Source organism: Melospiza melodia, chromosome 2, assembly GCF_035770615.1.
Source record: "Melospiza melodia melodia isolate bMelMel2 chromosome 2, bMelMel2.pri, whole genome shotgun sequence".
In the NCBI taxonomy this organism is placed as follows: Eukaryota; Metazoa; Chordata; class Aves; order Passeriformes; family Passerellidae; genus Melospiza; species Melospiza melodia.
In genome coordinates this window covers 117,159,479-117,178,639 of record NC_086195.1, presented here as the reverse complement: position 1 = coordinate 117,178,639, position 19,161 = coordinate 117,159,479, and the positions used below count along the sequence as shown (strand labels likewise).

The window sequence follows — 19,161 nt, the reverse complement described above, 5'->3', positions numbered from 1 at the left end:
ATTTTCTGAATGCCTTGAATGGCAAACCAAAGACAGGTTAACCGATACTTTATCTAAACACAGCTGTTTGTTTAGAAGCAGAATGAGAGATGGAGGGCAAGCATTTTATTGGATTTGTTCTGAAGATTTACTTCTGGGTGTAGACACTTTGCATTTTTTCCTGAGGGAGGGGCAAAGTTCTGCCTACTAGCATGCCTTCTACTGTGATTCATTCAGTGCCTTTAAGTTGCCAGGATAAACTATTGATTCAACATGGTAATGCTGCCTAATTCCAAACATGTGCATATCAACAGCACCAAGGTATGCAATCCCACAAAAACGGATGATTTTGAAAGACCAAGTGGTGTAATGTGTAATGAGGAAACCCTGCCATGCCATCAGATAGTGCACTGACATATCATATTGATACATACTATCATGGCTTTTAGACTCCTCCATTTCAATTCATGACAGGCTGTCTTGAGGAAGCACAGAGGCTCATGGCATTTCACTAAATCTTAGGTTTCCCCTGCAGTTTATCTGGCAATTCCTGAAAGTAAGGAGGAAGGCACTGAAATAAAAGAGTTGATGCATCTTTAATGTTCAAAATTAGTATGACACACCTTGGATCATGAAAAGTTTGTCACCGACTGACAAAGTAGAAGTTATTTCAGAGTATGGGAGTGTTACACACTCACCCCACTCTTCATTCTTATGTATGTCACAGCTTTGCCATCATTTTGTGAGGCACTTGGCAATAGTGGCCCAGAGTAGCACTGCCACAGCTAAGGATGTGCCACTATAATACTGCCTTCAGTAACAGCTCAGATATAGGCTCCTCATCATGCCTGCCTCTCATGGAGTGTTATACAGCATAACTAGCATTATGAACACAAACCCAAACCCCACACCTCTCCTTTTATTCCAGGAGGAGATAAACTTCACTTGCAGAAAAAGCGTTCATAGTCTACTCCTGGCAAAAACAACAGCAACCCTGAATTCCCACCCAGAGGAGAGCACCTTTGGAGAGGCTGCTGTTTCATACCCTTGCCTCCTCCACACAGCTGGCCAACACCACCGGCCAGGATCAGGACAGAGGTTTCTAAGAGCCTGCGGAGAGGATCCTCTGTTGGCTTTGCAGCGAACTCTGCTGCCACAGGATGAGAAGAGTCCAGACTTTCTGGCCCTAGCACCTCATCTGGGCTGTTCGGGGCAGGCCGTGCTGTCTCCTCACACCTCTCAGACCCCCTGTCTCATTCTCCTAACACAAACACAAGACCTCCCTCTCCAGAGCAGGCCTTGGGCCAAAATATTAATGCTAGTGGTGCCTTGTGTCCTGGAAGGCAGCCGTGCTACCCTTGCAGGTGGGGCTCAGTTTCCCCACTGGCAAAGAAAATTGGTTCAGAACCCGCACGATATTCACTTGGATTGTGAAACCAAGCACAGGGATGTGAGGAAACGTGGGGTGTGCAGACACCCTGCAACCTTAGCTCTGCCTCCCTGTGCATGCACAGCAATGGCACCCTGTGGGTATCACTGTCCCACAGCCTTTGCCTCAGTCACCAGAGCGGCAACCATAAAGCAAGTGATTCCTCATTCTGAAAATAACTTAATGACTCTTTTAGGGGCATGCGTGGGGAGAGGGTTTAACTGCTTGATGTAACTGCATTTTTGCCTGCCATCAATCCTTCCTACCTGGTCATTTCCTTACCCACCTCTGGATGATTTACTACCTGGAGCTCACACAGCTTTGAGCAGGCAGTGCTCAGGCTCCCACTACGCGTTAGTCATGTAAAGTAAGAGACCTCAAAATATGAATCAAAATTAAGAGATGCATGATCCTAAATCAACATTTCACAATTAACTCTAAAGAAACTTGGTACAAATGTGGATACTGAGTAACTAAAAACTGAGGAAATTTTTAAGAAGTATGAAATTTCAACAACTTTTAAGAAGAACAGGAGTCACATTTAAGACCTCCTTAACTTGTTCCACATAACCACCTTCTTCAGATAGGTTTTCCTTTTCTACACGTTACGGGTTCCAAATTTAACTACAAAGACTTCAAAACTACTATGTAACACTCAGGATTTAGGTTTCCCCTACTAAATTTCAATTAAATATGTACCTAAGAAAATATGCAGGAGAAAGATGCCAAAAAAATTCCTTGAGAAGCTTTTAATTATATGAACCATTTTTCTTATCGGTAGGATGACTTTTGGTGATCACATTTCCACTGGTAATATCCTGGTGTCACAATTAATATTAGTTTATCTTTTATCAATCCTCTGATTAGATTTGTGTTTTTAAAAAGCTGTTTTAATCAGGAACTTTAGTCATGCAGGGCTTTTTTTCCTCCCTCCAATTAACTAAGATTAAGCACTGTAAAGAAGTCCAAACAGTAATTTCTAAGAAAACTATTAATAGTTTAAACCACTGAACACTAAAACTAGGTATTAGCAGTTACACTGTTTATGCAATTAGTACTTGGAGAAGTATTTTTAAGTTTAACTTAAGTTCCCCTTTATTTCTGCACTTTCCTCTATGCTGATTTTAGTTAGCGAAGCAATCGCTGACTACAAACTATGCTGTTTGTAGTCTCAGCTCTGTATTTTCCTTCCCTGAGCTTCAAGATCAGACTTTCAGGTTACCTTTCCTACTCTGTGTTGAGGTGGGGGACATTCACTTGAATAGAGAATGTTATTATTTTTTCAGTTTGCAACTCAAAACAATTACCAGGTTTTTGGAGTGAACCTAGATTTCAGAGCTGAAAGTCTTTCCCCAAAAAATGTCTTGAATTCCATCTATAAAAATCAGATGAACACCAGTAGGATGTGAAAGAACACATGGGTCAGTTTTAAAAGCACATGTGCCAAGAGCACACAACTCTTAAGTTAGCGTAAGGAAAAATAAAAGTGAAACTAGTTTTGTTTACTTGGATTAAAATCTTGAGACCTTCTTTACAACAAGAATAAGAAAGAAAGCTTTTCTTGGAAAATTCAGAGGCAGAAGGGCTGCATTGAGACCAGAACCTTTCACTCATCCACAGAGCTGAAGGACAAGCCAGCAGACATCCCTCTCTTTTAAATCTTCCAAGGGAGATCTGCAGTGCTGTTACACAGAGAGTGGGAACTCTGATATGGAAACTGGGGCCAAGGAAGAGAGGATCAGAGGAATGGCTATCTCTGCCTCCCAGTCCTGTCCTTCCCAGCTCCCCTTTGCCACTCCAAGCTCTCCTGAGGAAAGCACCCTGACAATGAAATGCCTGTACTTGTGAGAGTTACGGACACCCCTTAGAAAAGATACAGAAAATTTTAAACATACACACCTTTCTAGATTACGGCCTGAAAAAGGCACTCAGGGTTTTCTTACAGGAACTGTAGTTTACTGACCCAAGCTTGTTCTAACAACACTTTTCTTTTTGTTACACTGACATCACTATTTTGAAGTTATTATGGAAACATGGTTCATCTGGGTAAAAAGGTTGCAGATGTTAAGGTGAAGCAGTTCTTCAAGCAATGGTTGGACACAGCGAGCGAAAGCAAGGCAGCAGGTAACTGCCAAGAGCGAACTGCATGCAAACAACTGGCTGAGGAGTAAACCACTTGTCCTTGGAAAAAAAAGATCACAAGTTAAGGCTCAAAGAAAACTTTTCACATCTGTCAAATCCGTCTTGGTCCCACTTAGGTAAGTGACATTTCCTGGGTTGGATCTTCATTGCCTTCCTCTGGCATTTCCAAATTCAATGCTTTTTTTTTTCACTAGCAGCAAAGAGCAGCGTGCAACAAAACACTGGGTCACATTTTCATCATGCTGTTTCTCTGTGGTTCAAAAAAAGATTTGGAAAGTGTTACACACCCTAGGCAAAATACCCAAATTTCCTCTGCCAAGAAACGCTAATGCTAGAAAAATGCTCAGATGACTTCAAACCATATGCACATCTGCCCTTTTTGTCACCGGGGTCCTCTCGTTTGTTTGAGGGTTTCATTGCTGCCTTCTGGGAATGAGGAAGGGAACCCCAGCAGAAGAATCAGGAATGAATAAAAAGCACACAAAACACTACCCAAGGATGCGCAGTGTGATAAGATGAACAAATAAGCTCCTGTTGTGCGGCGTACTTGTTCCATCCCCTTCCCAGTACTTCAGATATTGTCTATACCAATATCCTCATCTGCCTGAATTCTTTACTGAAACACTAGGCCCTCTAAATATTACTTTTTTACTATTCCTCTGGTTAAAACTATGGACAGGGCCACAAAGGCTCACTTGCTGTTAAAGAGAGAAAGTTAAAGGACTTGAACGCAGCTGTATGGTCAGCTCTGATGATAACCTACACATCTGCCTGAACTCATAGTTTGCTCTAAGTTTATAAACTCAGAAATGTTTTAGCCTTCAAGAGTAATGCAAGTAGATCATTGTTTTTTTCTGATAAACTCAAAGTTTCCCCTAAGTCAGCATTTAACACACTGTTGATCCAAATCAGAAAAGTGCAAAAACCTAACTTCTTAAACTAACGACTAATTAGAAGTCCCTTAGAAAAAACTGCAAGTGTCACTCACTTGCCAGCTTAAAGGCTGTCAGCGAGTGTCAGCCGGTATCAAATACTAAGCTTTTGAAGCACGGGTACGTTCCCCTCCCGGAGCAGCCGGGACAGGGAAGCCGAAAGCGGCAGTCCCGGAGGCCCCGGTGGGGTGGGGGCACAGCGGGCAGCAGGAGCGCCCGGGCCGGGGGAGCTGCCCGCCGCTACCCGCCTTCCAAGCACCTACCTGGGCTGAGGGAGGGAGCGCCCGCGCGGCTCTGAGCCGAGGTCTCGGGAGACACTGTCAGAGAGCCAAAGAGAGGAAGAAGAGAAGCGGGGACCCCCGGACCACGGAACCCCCACACCGCCTCCCGAGGCCACAAGTCAGGCCGGCGAGCAGCCAGGCGCCCGTCCCGGGCCCGGCCCCCCGCCCCGCCCCGCGTCCGGGGCGGCCGCGGCCCGGGGGCCGGACGGGGCGGTGGGGCCGGGGCCTGGCGCCGGCAGCGAGGGCGGGGTGCGGCGGGGGCGGGGAGGGCGCCCCGCCAGTCGCAGCCCCCCGGGGCCGCTGCCCTCGGGCAGCTCGGCGGGTCCCGCTCGGCCGGCGAAGGGGAGCGGGGGAGGAGTCCGGCGGCGGCACCCGTGCCGGGGCCGCCGCGGTGCCTCGGCCCCTGCCCCGCTTTGGGGGATGCGGCACGGCCCGAGCGCCCCTCGCTATAGCCAAGGTCGCGGCTGCCGTGCCCTGTTCTCTCCTTCCCTTCCCTGTCCGGCCGCTCCCGGCTGGGCCGCGCGGTCTCGGCCCCAGGGCCCCGAACTGCCGCCTGCCCGTGGTGGGTGGGGGGAGGCGCGGCAAACTTTCCCCTCTCCGCGGCGGGGGCTGCCGTCCCCCGGCCCGGAGCCGCCCCGCCCCGCGGCGCCGGCTGCGGTGCTCACCTGAGGCCGGGGCGCGCCGCGGCTGGAAGCGGCGGCGCAGCTGGTGCAGGATGACGCGGAGGCCGATGCAGTACACCCGGAGCAAGGGCACCAGCGCAGACAATAGCGACATGGCCGCCTCCCGCCCCGCGGCGGCAGCGGGCTCGGGGCGCGGCGGGGAAGACACTGGGCGAGCAGGCGGCCGGCGCAGTGTTTCCGCCGGGCCGGGCCGGGGGGCGCGGCGCGGCCCCCACCCACCCACGGAAGGGAAAGCGCCGCCGCTGTCACAGCAGCGCCCGGGCTCGCCGCGGCTCCCGCCCTTCTGGGCATGTGCGGTGGCGGGGGAAGGGAAGGGAAGGGGCGGCGGCGGGCGGACCGGCCTCGGCGGCGGCAGCGGCGACAAGGCGGCGGCTCAGCCCCCGCCGGGACGCCCGAGCGGCTGGGCAGGGGGAGACGGAGAGGGGCGGCAGCTGCAGGCAGGGGGGAGGCGGTAGCGGCGTGACAGCCCGCCCGGTGAGGCCGCCGGGGCTGGGGCGCGGGGACTCATGCTGCCACATCCGTGACAGCTACAAGCCTGTCAGTGCCTAGGCGGAGTGAGCACACGGCGTTGCTTCAAGATGCCGCGGCTGAAAGCGCTCATCGGGTTGTCTCACCATTTCCCTTCACTCTGGCACAAATGAGGGGCTGCTGCGGACTCCCACGGCGTCGCCAGGTCTGGGCACGGCCCCTCTCACCTCGGGCATCCCTCAGGCTCACTCCTCTCGAGGTCTCAGTTGCAGGTACCGATTCCTCCAAATGTAGTTCGGTGTACGGAGCTTTCCTACCTCAGGAGCCGGAATTTTACACCTGTCTGACGAATACGTTCTTTACAATGATAACTGGTGTATCGCATGCTGTATCGCGTTTTCAGTTTCAGCCTTAGCCTGAGTACTCGGGACAGAGAAGCGGGTCCTATCTGCCAGCTCCTGCGGTAGGTGGCTGCTTTCGGCTACAGGAAATAGAGCGCCTAGTCCTGATGCCGCGGCTTTCATTTACAGAACCGGTGGGTTTTCAAAAATGCAGATGAGCCTCAGTATCGATACAAACCAAACTCAGTCATTGCACAATAGGAGACGTTGGCCCATATATTCAATTTCAAATCTTCAGGTAACTTTTTGTCTCTGAGAAGGATGGGAAGCCATACAAAGTTCTGAAAGTGTATTTGAAATGCAGTCTCCTAGTCTTTAAAAAAAACCCCACTCCATACTTTCTAAAAATCAATACAATTAACAAGATACTTTTTCGGTATCAGATTGCTCAGCAGAACTGACTTCATGTCTTCTGTCAGAAATACACCTAAAGTAAAAGCATAGTGTGTAGTTGCTCCAGGACAAAACCAACCATTTAATTTTATGGATCTCTGGTGATTTTTTTTTATTAACACAGAGAATTAGGCAAACATAAATTATAGACATCATTAAGTAACATCAATGAGAGATTCATTCTTAATGTATATTTTTTGCAACCATGCATGGAGTACTAGAAAGAGCAACACATAAAACAACATGAAAGAAGAAACACATTTACTAAAGGTGAATTATTCTTTCAAGTTATCTCAGTAAAAATCAAATCCTGACTCTTTTATGTTGCTTTACATCCTTTTCTCAGAACTAAACCATTAATGAAAGCCCTTTCAACATTAAACTGTGAAACTTGCCTACAGTGTATTTACACAATCTGTATATAAATAAACCATACTTTCTCAGGTTTTCTAGTATAATAAAATCAATTGATGCATATTCAAGCTACTGCAATAAATACTCCTCTGTCTTTTTTCAGGCAATGCTATCCAAGGAATTAGACTGAGAGAAAACTGATGGGTTAACACTACAGTCTTATTGGACCCACTACTTTTTCTCAGCGTGTTACAAATGATTTTCAGCCCTCCATGGTTCATGAGTACAGTGTCACAGAAAAGATAAGAAAATTTTTTTCCAACAATATATTAAATTATTTTTTTTCTAAAGCATAATGGGGCATGGAGGAAGAATGAAAATAATTACAAAAGGCTGTAGTCTTTGATTCTTTTCAAATAGTCCTCTAATACATCCTTATTTTAATCAATACTTTCTTTTCTTTGGTTTTCAACAGCTTGCATCTTATTATTGACACTTTGGTTTTTCTTGCAGTCATTTACTCCAAAGCCTCAAATATTCAGGCTGTAATCTCATCCATCTACTTCAGATACCTCACTGAGACATTATTACCTCAATGAAATTTTAGGTGTCTTAGCCCTGGAAGGGACAAGAGGAGCAATCTAATTCCTCAGCTCTGCTGTATGGGCAGAGGACACAAAGAGAGGCACTTCTGAGGACCTGCAGAAAATGACAGCTTTCTTTGAGGCACTTAAGAGTGCCTGCTTCTTTCCACGGGCTGGAACTGAGCTCCCAGTGCCAGTGGGCAAAGCCAGCCTGCAGCTAGAGCACTGGTGTCCTCTTGGAAACTCATCTGAAACACTCCTAACACTCCATCAACACAGGACCCAGCCTCTATCCCCACTGCAGGACTGACGTTAATGACATCACGGCGCTTCCACCCACATTTTGCGTAAAGATGCAAAAACTTGTAGGAAAGGAAGTGGGTGATGTTTTTAGACTCTAATTAAGCCCTGAGTCCCAACTTCCCAGCAGAATGGCAGAACCAGCAGCCATGGGGTAGTGTGGATGGTGGGTGTTGCAGCTGAGCGCCTGTGCAGCCTGGAACACATGAGGCACAGGGCCACATCACAGAGGACACAAGCAAACCCAAGGCTGGCCTAGCAGCCCAGATGCTCTCTGGCACAGGGTGGAGAGTTACAAGTTATGCTTTGCTTTTCTTGTCTGTTGCATGACACATCTTTTCCACATGTAAGTTTCCTGCCCTTGTTTTTTCTTCTCTTGAGATGAGAACTGGAGCCAACAACTCCTGGTATCCACACACAGTAGCAGAGGTTGATGCTTTCTGCCCAAGTGTGGTGTAATAGTTGGGGTAGTCTTGTAAGATGTCAGTGACACATCAGTCCCTCTCTAATGGGGAAATGCACACTTGCATTCCTGTGCTTAGCTCAAGTCATGCTCTCAGCCTTTTGCACCCATGTGGGAGCTGATGGCCCATGTCCGAAAAAGCCAGACATAATTCTGACTGCTGCTAATTTTTCAGGCTTCTAAAAGGGATTTAAATGCCTGTCTTCCTAAGCTGGATTGTATTGGGACTTGAGGCAAGAGATAAGTGCCTATCTCTCCAGAACAGGATCTCCTTAACATGTGTGGGTGAATATAGTTAAATGCCTGAGGAGCTTTCAGGTTCAGTAGGGAGTTGCTCACAGTAATAGGCAATGCTGGGAAACAGTCACTTGGGATTACATGTGGAATTCATGGTAGGGTTTTTTTTACCTGCAGACAATTTTGACAGGCTGCCTTTTTTGTTTTGTTTTGGGGTTTTTTTTTTTTTTGGCATATGCCTTTTTTTCCTTCCTCTATGCAAGAAGAGTAATTTTAGGTTCCCTCAAACTAGACATCATCTTGCATAATATTGGGCACTTGATCATAGCAGGCCTGTACAGAGCAGTAAGCTTTTACTTACTATGTAGTAGTTACTTAGAAAGAAACTTTGCCAAAGGGAGAGGTGTCTGCAAGCTACAGAGTCCTGGGGACTGAGAGCAGGCTCCTCTGCTGTGGGCAATCTGAAGGGACATACTGTTACTGTTCTTCAGTTACACTGGGGAAGATAGACAATAGATTGTTCTAAGATCAACTCTAAGATCAACCTGCTGTGTAACAGAACCATGCTACAGCATTTCCCCATGAATGGGGATGGCTTTTGGTCCCTATCAGCCTTTTTCAGGTATTTCACTTTTCAAGAAAATGGTCTCATTGGGAAAAGAATTACCTTTGCCAGTGTGGCTATTAGTAGGTGACACCCAGGAACAAGTAAAGAAAAGAAATCTGAAGGTTTTTTAGCCTAGCATCTAAGTTCACGGGAAAGAGGCAACAGGGCTCAAATCCACATTCCCTGAAGAATCTACACTTTTTAGACTAGAGAAGAACAGGATGAAATAGGGACTAATAAATGCAGTGGAGTCTTGGAATAGGGACAGCTTCTCCTCATCCACAAAATGCTCAAACCACTCAGCTATTATGCAAGAAGTATAGTGTGCTTATCGTTCCTGCTGAGTTGTTTTGGTTTTTTTTAATCAATCATGTCTGCAACAACTTTTGTATTTGTACATCTAAGTATTCAGTGTATGTCACACTTTCAGGATCTATCTGGTCTGAAAAGCCTGAAGCATGAGTAGTTTGGTCTGGTTGACATTCCCCTTCCCTCATATGCCTTCTCCATATCAGCTAAGTTCTGAGCATCCCCCCTGCCACTCAGTCAAGACTCAGAGACCAAAGAGTTAGAAGAAGGTATGCAGAAAAAAAGCAATTACAAAAATACAATTTTTTTTAAATCTCCAAACATATCTACCCACAAAACTTGCATGGAGACATAAGGCAGGTGAGGTGCTAACAAAAATACACAAGCTTTTGTTAAAAACTTCTATCATAAAACACTTTAAAGTACTACATATATTTAGAATTGAGCAAGGGTATTAATAGGCTTCACACTGTACAGGACAACTTGACTTGGCTGAAAGAACAACAAGTTTTATGGAAATTCTAGATGTAACCAGCATTATTTCAGCAGTGGAAATCAGTTCTTATGTAATTCCTGGATTTATTGGAAAATGTTTGTAAGTAGATTAACTGATTGATTAACATACATGAAGTTTCAAAAGCACTTTGACAAAATCCTGTGCACAAGGGATGATAAGCACTCAGGGGATAAGAACCAGCATATATGTGAAACAGAAGAATAGAAACAAAACCCCACAGAGAGTGAAACAAAGGAATTGATTTTCATCAGAAAATCACAGCAAAAGAAGAACAGGGTGTCAAGGTTCCATTGAACATCCAACTCTGGCTAATACATTCCTTAATGCCTCAGATGGGGTAAGGGAAAAGCTATTGCATTATAATGGCTTGGTGTTTCTGTTAGTCAGGACAGGAGAGGAGCAGAGGAATTTCAGACATTTAAACAAGCAGGGTGTACTGGCAATATTCTAACACCAAGAAAATAATGCTATTAAATAAAAAAGATTATTTATGCCCACTGTAGAAATGGCTTTGTTGACAGTTAGTTCATTTGTGTTAAAAGATATCTAGTGTCAACAACTGCCATGGGATTATTTCAGTGTTTGTATAGGGATGTCTGCAAGCACCTGTGGCGTTCCCTATGCAACACTGCCCAGCCCATAGCTAAGGGTATTTTGTTAGGGTTCAGTAAATTGATAGAAAGATTATTATGGTGCAGAGCAAGAGTTTTCCATGACACCAAGGTCTGCCACCTGTCTTTGATCTCTTCCTTAGCAATACTGTAAGACAAACACATCTTTCATCAGTGTGGCTAGCACTATTCTATTAAGAAGGAAATAATAAAGCAGAATCACCCCTCAAAAACTGGGGATCGTGAGTTGATCTGCACCTGTATTTTTGTTGCATCTGCTTGCAAGAATACTTGAGTGCCACATAAAATAATATTGCTCAAGGCAAGGTTTGTGGGGAGAATGCAGCAGACCAGCTTTCAGGTGCATGTAATCCTGCCCATCCCCTAACCCAAACGGGACTGAACACACTACAACATGTGACAGCACTGCTCCTGTTGGTATTGAAGGTTTGAAAGCAGAGTGCCCTGGTCTCATCTGTGCTGTTTGTGGACACTTCCTGAATATTGCACTCACTGCTGTTGCAGCTGGCCAGTCAGCTTCAGGAAGCAGTGGGATTGAGCCCTTGAGGACATGAGAGTCTTGGTTTTGGGCATATCAGCTATAGACAAGCAGGTGGCTCCATGCCACGAGCAGGGTGTCCCCACACTGATGGTACATGGGTGACCAGGTCAGGAAAGCTGAGAGATGGAGTTTGAATGTCAGGATCTTCAGAGCTGGACAGAATTGGCCAAAATGGCAACAATTGTGCCCCATGCACATGCAAGTGAGTTTGGGACTGTGACTGATGTTTTAGACAGTCAGTGGAGGCACCTGCTGCTGCCAGAAAAGCAGATGTTTTTCTTACCTGTTGTGAGCTTTTCATACAGCTTGAAGTGACCCCACTCTGTTTGTGTGTGTCTCACATCAGTATGAGGATACTTTTCCACATGTATTCCAGTTTCAACAATTGACTTCAACAATTGACAATTGACTTGTTAGATTGGATTCTTACATGTTGTCTTTAGGACCCACACTGCTTTTACACTTGGCTCCTTGGGGGCAGTTCTGACCTCAGTGCTCCCCCAAGGATGGGAAGAGCATCTCTTATTTCTGTTGATGTTTCTAAAGACTGACTGGCTGTTTCCAGCTGCCTGTCTCTAAGACTGTGGCATATGAGAGAGCAAATGCAGTGATGGGTAAAGAGATGTGTAAAACAAGCTGGAGGGAAGATCAGGCCAAAAATTATGCAAAGGAAGACATGCAGGTGACAGAAGATAGGAACTGTGAGAAAGCCTGGAGGTTGGTTCACTTTGGTTTAACTTTGCTAAAAAATGTTCCAGCTCACTGCTAACCTAGATCATGTCATGCAGTGGGAAGGATGAAAATGGGCAACCTTCTGTCTGTAGGGTGAGGATGTTTGAAAGCAACTGGAGATGAAAAGCCTGGTGCATTAAAATCATGTATCTTTTGGCAGTGCTGGGGCGAGGGGCAGCTGCCCCTCCCTGACCCCAGGCAGAGTTGTGCTGAGAGGTGAAGTCACAAACAGGGGGGATGCAATGGTGTCCTGAGCTGGGACATGTGCAGGGCCCAATGTTATCTTTCTCCCTTCTATACCAAATACACTGGGGGATTATTGAGAGTGGGAAATGGTCTGGCAGTTCTTTAAACCCACTTTACCCTTCTTTTTATTCCTTCCCTCTGGAACAGATGCTTGTCAATAGGTCCTGTCTCCCTAATCTCCCTAGACACTTAATACTGCTGCAGCTAACCCTTTCAGCAATCTCTGCACTGTTACTTCTCCTTGTCCTGGGACAGCCAATGCTCTCTCCCATTTTTCCCAATTCCATCTCACTTTACTTTCTAATCACCCAGACAAACCTGTCTCTCTATCTGCCTACAATCACTGGATTCTCTGTTCTCTTGATCACACCTGCCTGTCAGTTGTCCAAAAAGATTACGTATGCCTTGAATTTTCCACTTTAATAAATGAATGATTGCAGTGTTATATAACTTGTTTATGTTTGGCTTGTGCACTGCTGGTTTGGACTTCAGCTATTCTATAGCATTACATTAATTCACCAAACACAAAGGAACTGTGTGAAAAGCTCTCATGGCCAAGAAATTAACAGACTCAACATTTTAATTTTGAAGGGAAAAGTTAAACAAAAGAGTAAGTAACTCCTGCTATTCTTGAGGACAAATTCACATATGGCATAGACAAGGTAAGAGGAGACATCTGATGGCTGAGGAGACATTTCTCATTCCTTGTCCTTGGGATGATCCAAGTCTTGGTAAACACTGAGCTTTATTTTTCATTCTTTATCTCATTTTTCTCAGCATAAAAGCAAATCAAAGTGTGATCAATGCCAAATTGCCTTAAGAACAACTGCAGAGAAGATTCAGCAGGGTTTACACCTTGCACTTTCTCCAATATTTGTCTCTGAGGAAGTGCCAAATGTTCCAGAATTGTAGTTTGACCCCCTAGAATGTATGCCCTAGAAATTATCAAAGAAATTTCATTCGGCTTATAAAAATAATTTAAAGGATGGAAAAAGCCAAAGGCTCATCCTGACAGCTGTTAAGAACACACTTTCAGTTTTGATTGATCCCTGGAACATGCTCCCCAGGGAAGTAGTCATGGCACCAAGCCTGCCAGAGTTCAGGGAGCATCTGGACAATGCTCTTAGTCACATGGTTTATTTTTGGGCAGTCCTGCAAGGAGCAGGGACCTGCAATCAATAATACTTTCAGGCCCTTCCAACTTGAAATATTCTATGATTCTATGTCTGATTCCAATTTTATATATGATATTAGTCTTCATATTTTTTAGAGGTCATAAACTATTTTGATTATATGTAATCCATTACTTATGATAATTTAATTTGAAAGTCTATTCAGATGGCAGTTTAATTTAACATCATCATCACATCCCAGTCTGCTGAGACAGTACAGAATGAAACATTGGCCATTTTTTAAAATCTCTCGCTAGATATTCTCAAATATGTAACAAAGTGGGTAATTCTTAGTCCTCTGGATTCTCTGAGAGATGAAATTGCTCAAGCCTGATAGATGAAATTCAGATTCCCATGAGGTGCAGTAGTTAGAAATGATGCATTTCAGATTCTGGATTAGTCTTGGCTTCATATTACTTTCTAATCTGCTGCTGCCTTTTCAGTAATATCAGCCATTTACATTCAGTATTTAATGACAATAGGCCTAACCTAAAGGACTCAGCTATTGCTGCTTGTATATATGTTAAATTCTTAGTGTCTGAGTTTGGGGATTTTTTGTGTGTGTTTGTATGTCTAAGAGCATGTGTTTAAGTACCAGCATTATATTATAAAATGACATAGGTATTTTACATGCATAAGAAGCTTTTAAAACTGTTTTATAACAAGTATTTTTTCATCAAGTAAAAGGCCTTAATCCAAACCAACCAACAATTAAAGAGATGACTTGCAACCTTTAAACCTACTTCTTAAAACTAGCCTATTTGTTTTCTAGAAACTTGCAAAAATACCATCACCCAGTCAGAACTGTCACTCTAACTGTTAATTGATAAGTATAGGATAAGCTGCTTTAGCAATACAGAACATTTTATTCCATAATCCCAGCTAGAAGATGTTTTCCTACCCCCTGACTTCACTTCAAAGCGGATTTATCCAAAGTCTAGATTACTAAAGTGAGTTTAGACTAATTTAGTATCAAAAAAAAAAGTATATATATATATACATTGTAAATGTATGTGCACATTTATGTGTACAGAGAGTAAAATGACATTTTCAAATTGTATTAAGCCTGTGGAAGGCGAATGGCATTTTCTGCACCCAGGAGTGAATAGAGAAGTGTTTAAAGGTATTGGTTTATGCTGTAACTTCTTTACTCAAAAGAGTAGGGATTTTTGTATATAAATCACATTACAGCGTTGTTACTCTTTGAATAAAGGAGTTATATTGGTTGTAACACTGACTAGCTACAAAAACACTAGTGAGGGAGTCCAAATTCTCCTGGTAACCATATAGTGAAGTTGCAAGCCCTAGCAAACAAGTTTTTACCCATCAAAAGTGTAACTCCAGAAGCCTTTACTACTGTTTCAGATGAAAGCAGAATTAGCAACAAGAACCATACGTTACGTACAGGATGAGTGGCTTTATGCTCATAGTTTCACTAGCTGGGTTTCTAATTGCAAAACCAAGGGGGTTTCCTGCAACTTGCATGTTGGGTCTTGCACCCATTTCACTTCTGGCCAGACTGCCTTTTATTAGGGTTTTGCTTCTTAATTATGAGACTATTCACAGCCAATTCACTGTGTTTTAGTTGGTTTATTAGTTTGTTTTTGATTTTTTTCTCAAGGAGAAGCCAAGATTTCATATCTGGCTTCCCTTGGTTTTTGTTTGTCATGATATCAATTATGCCCTTGTTTTGCGTTGTCTTGCAACCAATGCTTACAATATGTCATTAATAGCAATCAAGGATCTGGTTCTGTCTTTCTTGTTGTTGAATAAATAGGGAGAGTATGAAATGAAAGAGAACTTTACTGCTTCATCAAAATACAGTTTGTTTACAGAAAAGTGTACAAATTTGCCCATAATCAGACTCAGAAATGGCCTCTTTTCTACCTGCAGTTTGATTTTTTTTCTCTATTTAATTATTAACTGATCCTGCTGCTAATCAAAAAAATTAGTTTAAATCATGATATTATGGAAAAAAAATTTACTCAGCTTCAGAAATGCATATGGAAGAATGCATGATCTGTAGTTCAGGGACAAGATCAGGCACTGAAGAGCCACACTGGATGAGATGGAAAATCAGCACAGATTTGTATATACCTGTTACAGCAGCCAGGATCAGGTATCTCAGAGGAAGTTTAAAATCTTCTCAGCAAACAACCTCCTACGTGGTAATCTCTACTTTCCTTCTCTACCTATTATTCTGCTATTTAGTAATGCTTGTTATGCTAGGATTCCAAAGATTTTATATCCTTTTTTTCATCCTATTGCCATTAATTGTCTCTTTATATGTATTTGATATGTAGGTGATACTCAAAAATATTTTTTAATTTTATTGTCTCTTCTAGGTCTGCTGCATTTTATTTATATGATTATATATATCATGTCACAAAATATTTTTATATAATATTTTATAATTTACCACCTTCTGATTTCATTGCATAGCCCTTTACTTTTGTACGAGGCAGGAAAGAAAAATTCTCAGTCTATCTTTAAACAATTTATTTCATAAACTGCTTTTTTGTCTTACTCATTTCCTGTTTACTGTAAAAGGTCTTCTATGTCTCTTCAGAGGGAATTCACAATTCAACACAATCTGTCAACTTTTATTTAGACATCCCCTGTTCAAACTGTACAATGGAGTGTATACTGTAACTGAGACTTCAACACAGAAAGAGGTGTTGATATAAAGAGTATTTCATATATTTATAGAGCAAAACTGCAAGTGTAAACTAGGCAGAGACTAAGGGATGAGTAATAAGTGAACCACCAACAAGGGATGTTCTTGTTAAGGCCTGCACAGAATCAGCTAGTCATGCCAGGCTGCTGTCTACCCTATTTTGAACTGCAAGGTCATATGAAAATACAGATGACAACTGCTCTGGATGTTTTCCTAAAATTCTGCTCCTGGGCTCTCATGCTGTCTCCAGCACTGGTGCATCTCATTACAGCCATGCAGCCCTGGCATTAGAGGGTGAAATCTCTTCACATGCTGGGAGTGATGAGATCGGTGCCGCCGATGGAGATGAGCCAGGATATCTAATGCTGCAAAATGCCTTTGAGAGCATCTGCCCTCTCATCAGCACACACAACTGCTCTCCATCTGTGCCATTCTCCATACTCTGGGACTGCATCACCCCTCCACCAATTAGGCCATTATGCTGCTAAGGACAATTTGTAAGTAATATTTTTGGTGCACTTTGTTTTTCCAATTACATTTGTTTTCCACTTAAAGAGAGAGTGAGAAAAGAAAGAAAAGAAAGGGATTTGCAATGAGTTCTTGAAACAGTTTAAATTGAAGGCTTGGTCTCAACTTTTCCTCTTTAATTATCTGCTTCTGCTACTTGGAATTTTCAGGGCTGTTTGAGCCCTGTAATAACTTGTGTGATTTATAGTTATAATGATTTATTCCTGCTAGGGGGGGAAACCATGCTGATTGCTTCTCTCTTGTTTTTGCTGTGTCATTCCCTATGCTCACAGTATGTATTGCAATGGTTTTTCTAAAAAGACAAAAAGCCCTAATCAATATAATTTTCTAAAAGCAAACACTTGATGTACACATTGATACACAAGCTGCTAACTATATCATATGTGAAAATAAACACACCTGTTGAGTGCATGTATGGATGCTTCAGGTTTTTTCCCAAAAAAAAAGTGATTTTCCATATATCAAGAATCTGATGTGTTCCCTGCTATTTTCTTGCTTACTCAGACCAATCTACTGCAATCTTTGAGCTTTTCACTATGCACTAGACTGATAGCTTCAAAGATTTTCCTTAATAACTTCAAGCCATTTTCTGATCATTGCACTGGATGGTGGGCCCACTTAGTACAGATACTTAATTAAGCTTGGTTGTTGGTTGGGTGTTTTCTGCTCCCAGACTAACCAGTTTACATTTATACAAACTGCAATGATTCCAGTAGAAAATAAAAACAACTGAATGTGGTTTTATGTGGTTGGTTTGTGTCCTTTGACTGAAATTCATTCACATCTTTAGAGAAGGACAAGAAGTACATAATATTGAGTGCTCAGGAGGTGATTTTTGGTGCATTCAGGCCCCCTGCACAAAGGGAAACTTTGCTCTTCTTTCAGTATTAACATTGTGCCTGCAAATAGAAATCATATTATCTTCAATTGCATTTACTATGCATCAGTGGCACACTACTCAGGTTTGTCCTCTCTCAGGTTTGTTCTGCATTTAGGAGAGGGGAGCAGGTTTCACTACCCAGATGATACATTTCTTGATAACTCGTAGCCACCAGTAAAAAACTAACATAAATTACTGGTGACTAAAAACCACATGTATTTGAAATGTGGAGTGATTTTATCACCTCTGTCCAGTGTCTCCAGAAATTATCATTGGTGATGATAGGAAATATTTGTGTCAGGGGAAAACAAACAAGCAGGTAGAGATGGTGCCCACCAGCTCAACACTGCTGCACAGTAACTCATTTTCTTGTCTAGGAATCACTCCACAGATTGACTAGTTTTATTTACCAGTCCTCCTAGACAGAGTTTGGAAATGAGAAAAAAGTGTTTTACATTTATTTGTTATATTGTTTCCTTGCTTCAGTCCATTCTCTGCAAAGCTTCTGTTTATTTTTCTTTGTTGCCTTGTACCTGCACTTGCAGCTGGAGGTTGCTGCCTCTGACCTTTCTGCAGAGAAACCCAAGCCCACGCTCTCGTGTCTCAATGCTGTGACTCCTCTGAGGATCTGGCTCTTGAGGGAGGAGGGTCACTACCAGAATACCAAGCACTCCCAATTGCCACCCAGCTCCAGCAGCCTTGGAAGCAGAAGAAATCCTCCTGTATTTTGTGATACTTAGTGGATTTGCAAAATCTTAGGCTTTCCCTATTTTTCAGTGTCCTTTTTATTTAATTATGGAATAAACCAATTGAAAATATTCAAACTGAGAAATAAGACTTGTTGTGTGTCCAGAAAGAAATATATCTGTTAAGATCAGTAACAATTACGTGACAAAACCCCTACAGACTAATTAATAGAGTCAGGATTTTTGGAATTTTTTTGGATTTTTCCCCCTCTGATAATCTGCCAGCTCCTCAAGAAATCTATATTTCTTCACCTCCTAATATTTTGAAAGGCACAGTCACTGTCTCTTGCATCTTTAGCACCCACCAATTCCAATCAAAATATCAGCAATGAAGATGGATATCCCTGTCAGGCATCACTTCATCTCCTAGTAGAGCAAGGAAGGCAAAGCCAGTATCATAAATCACTTTCCTTCAAGGGTATAGTCAAGTGACATGGGAAGTTAAAGGTTTAAAATAAAGTTTCAACTTCACCTGTCACTTTCTCTGGCACAGAATGACAAAATCCCAGTGGATACAGTCCGGCTCAAGGAAGGAGAGGGAGGCTGCATGGTCTTATGGTCCATATTGCCAGCTATCTCCAGGACTAGTGCTAATTGTGATCCTTGGAATTGTTCAATGTGATTACATGTTTCTATGGCCAGGAAAAGCCAATTTTCAGCCCTTAGTATCTTTTCAACAGTTATATAAATTCCTTAGGCTGAGAATTTTCTCTGATAATGCATGAAGGGCAAGAATCAAAGCCCAGCAACTCCATGGATTGCATCTCAGTAGGCTTTGATTCTCTTTGGACATGACACCCAGCTGCAAAATGAAAGGGCAGAGCTGCACAGAATATTCAAGAATACTGTAGAAAGGAGGATAGGGAGGGAGGGCTGGCTGGAAATACCCAGCCCTTTTTCAGGTCTGTAAAAACAGATGACAAACAGA

At 43.2% G+C, this 19,161-nt stretch overlaps 2 protein-coding genes and 1 long non-coding RNA gene across 11 annotated transcripts in view; 1 reads left to right on the top strand and 2 right to left on the bottom strand.

Annotated features, from left to right (window-relative positions):
• DHRSX (dehydrogenase/reductase X-linked) overlaps window positions 1-5,566 on the bottom strand; it is a 161,936-nt gene extending 156,370 nt beyond the window's left edge. The window contains exons 1-2 of one of the 2 annotated variants that reach the window (XM_063149680.1): window positions 5,429-5,566; window positions 4,746-4,799 (exon numbers count right to left, since the gene is read on the bottom strand). In XM_063149680.1, coding sequence (XP_063005750.1) covers window positions 4,746-4,799; window positions 5,429-5,540 — 166 coding nt within the window. In that variant the 5' untranslated portion in view covers window positions 5,541-5,566. The remainder of the gene's footprint in view (window positions 1-4,745; window positions 4,800-5,428) is intronic. The other variant, XM_063149678.1, reaches the window with a different exon arrangement.
• Window positions 1-19,161, bottom strand: part of ZBED1 (zinc finger BED-type containing 1) — a 50,782-nt gene that overhangs the window by 3,860 nt on the left and 27,761 nt on the right. Inside the window, exon 1 of one of the 8 annotated variants that reach the window (XM_063149677.1) lies at window positions 6,061-6,077. The exons of 5 other annotated variants lie outside the window; for them this stretch is intronic. The gene's annotated coding sequence lies outside the window, so the exon portion shown is untranslated. Of the gene's footprint in view, window positions 1-4,745; window positions 4,884-5,428; window positions 5,518-6,060; window positions 6,078-19,161 lie in introns of those variants that run through there. 2 more of the 8 variants (XM_063149672.1, XM_063149671.1) reach the window with 2 other exon arrangements.
• LOC134414705 (uncharacterized) lies at window positions 5,924-18,311 on the top strand. The gene is made up of 3 exons (XR_010026821.1): window positions 5,924-6,186; window positions 16,351-16,576; window positions 18,033-18,311. It is a non-coding gene; the product is annotated as an uncharacterized LOC134414705 (long non-coding RNA).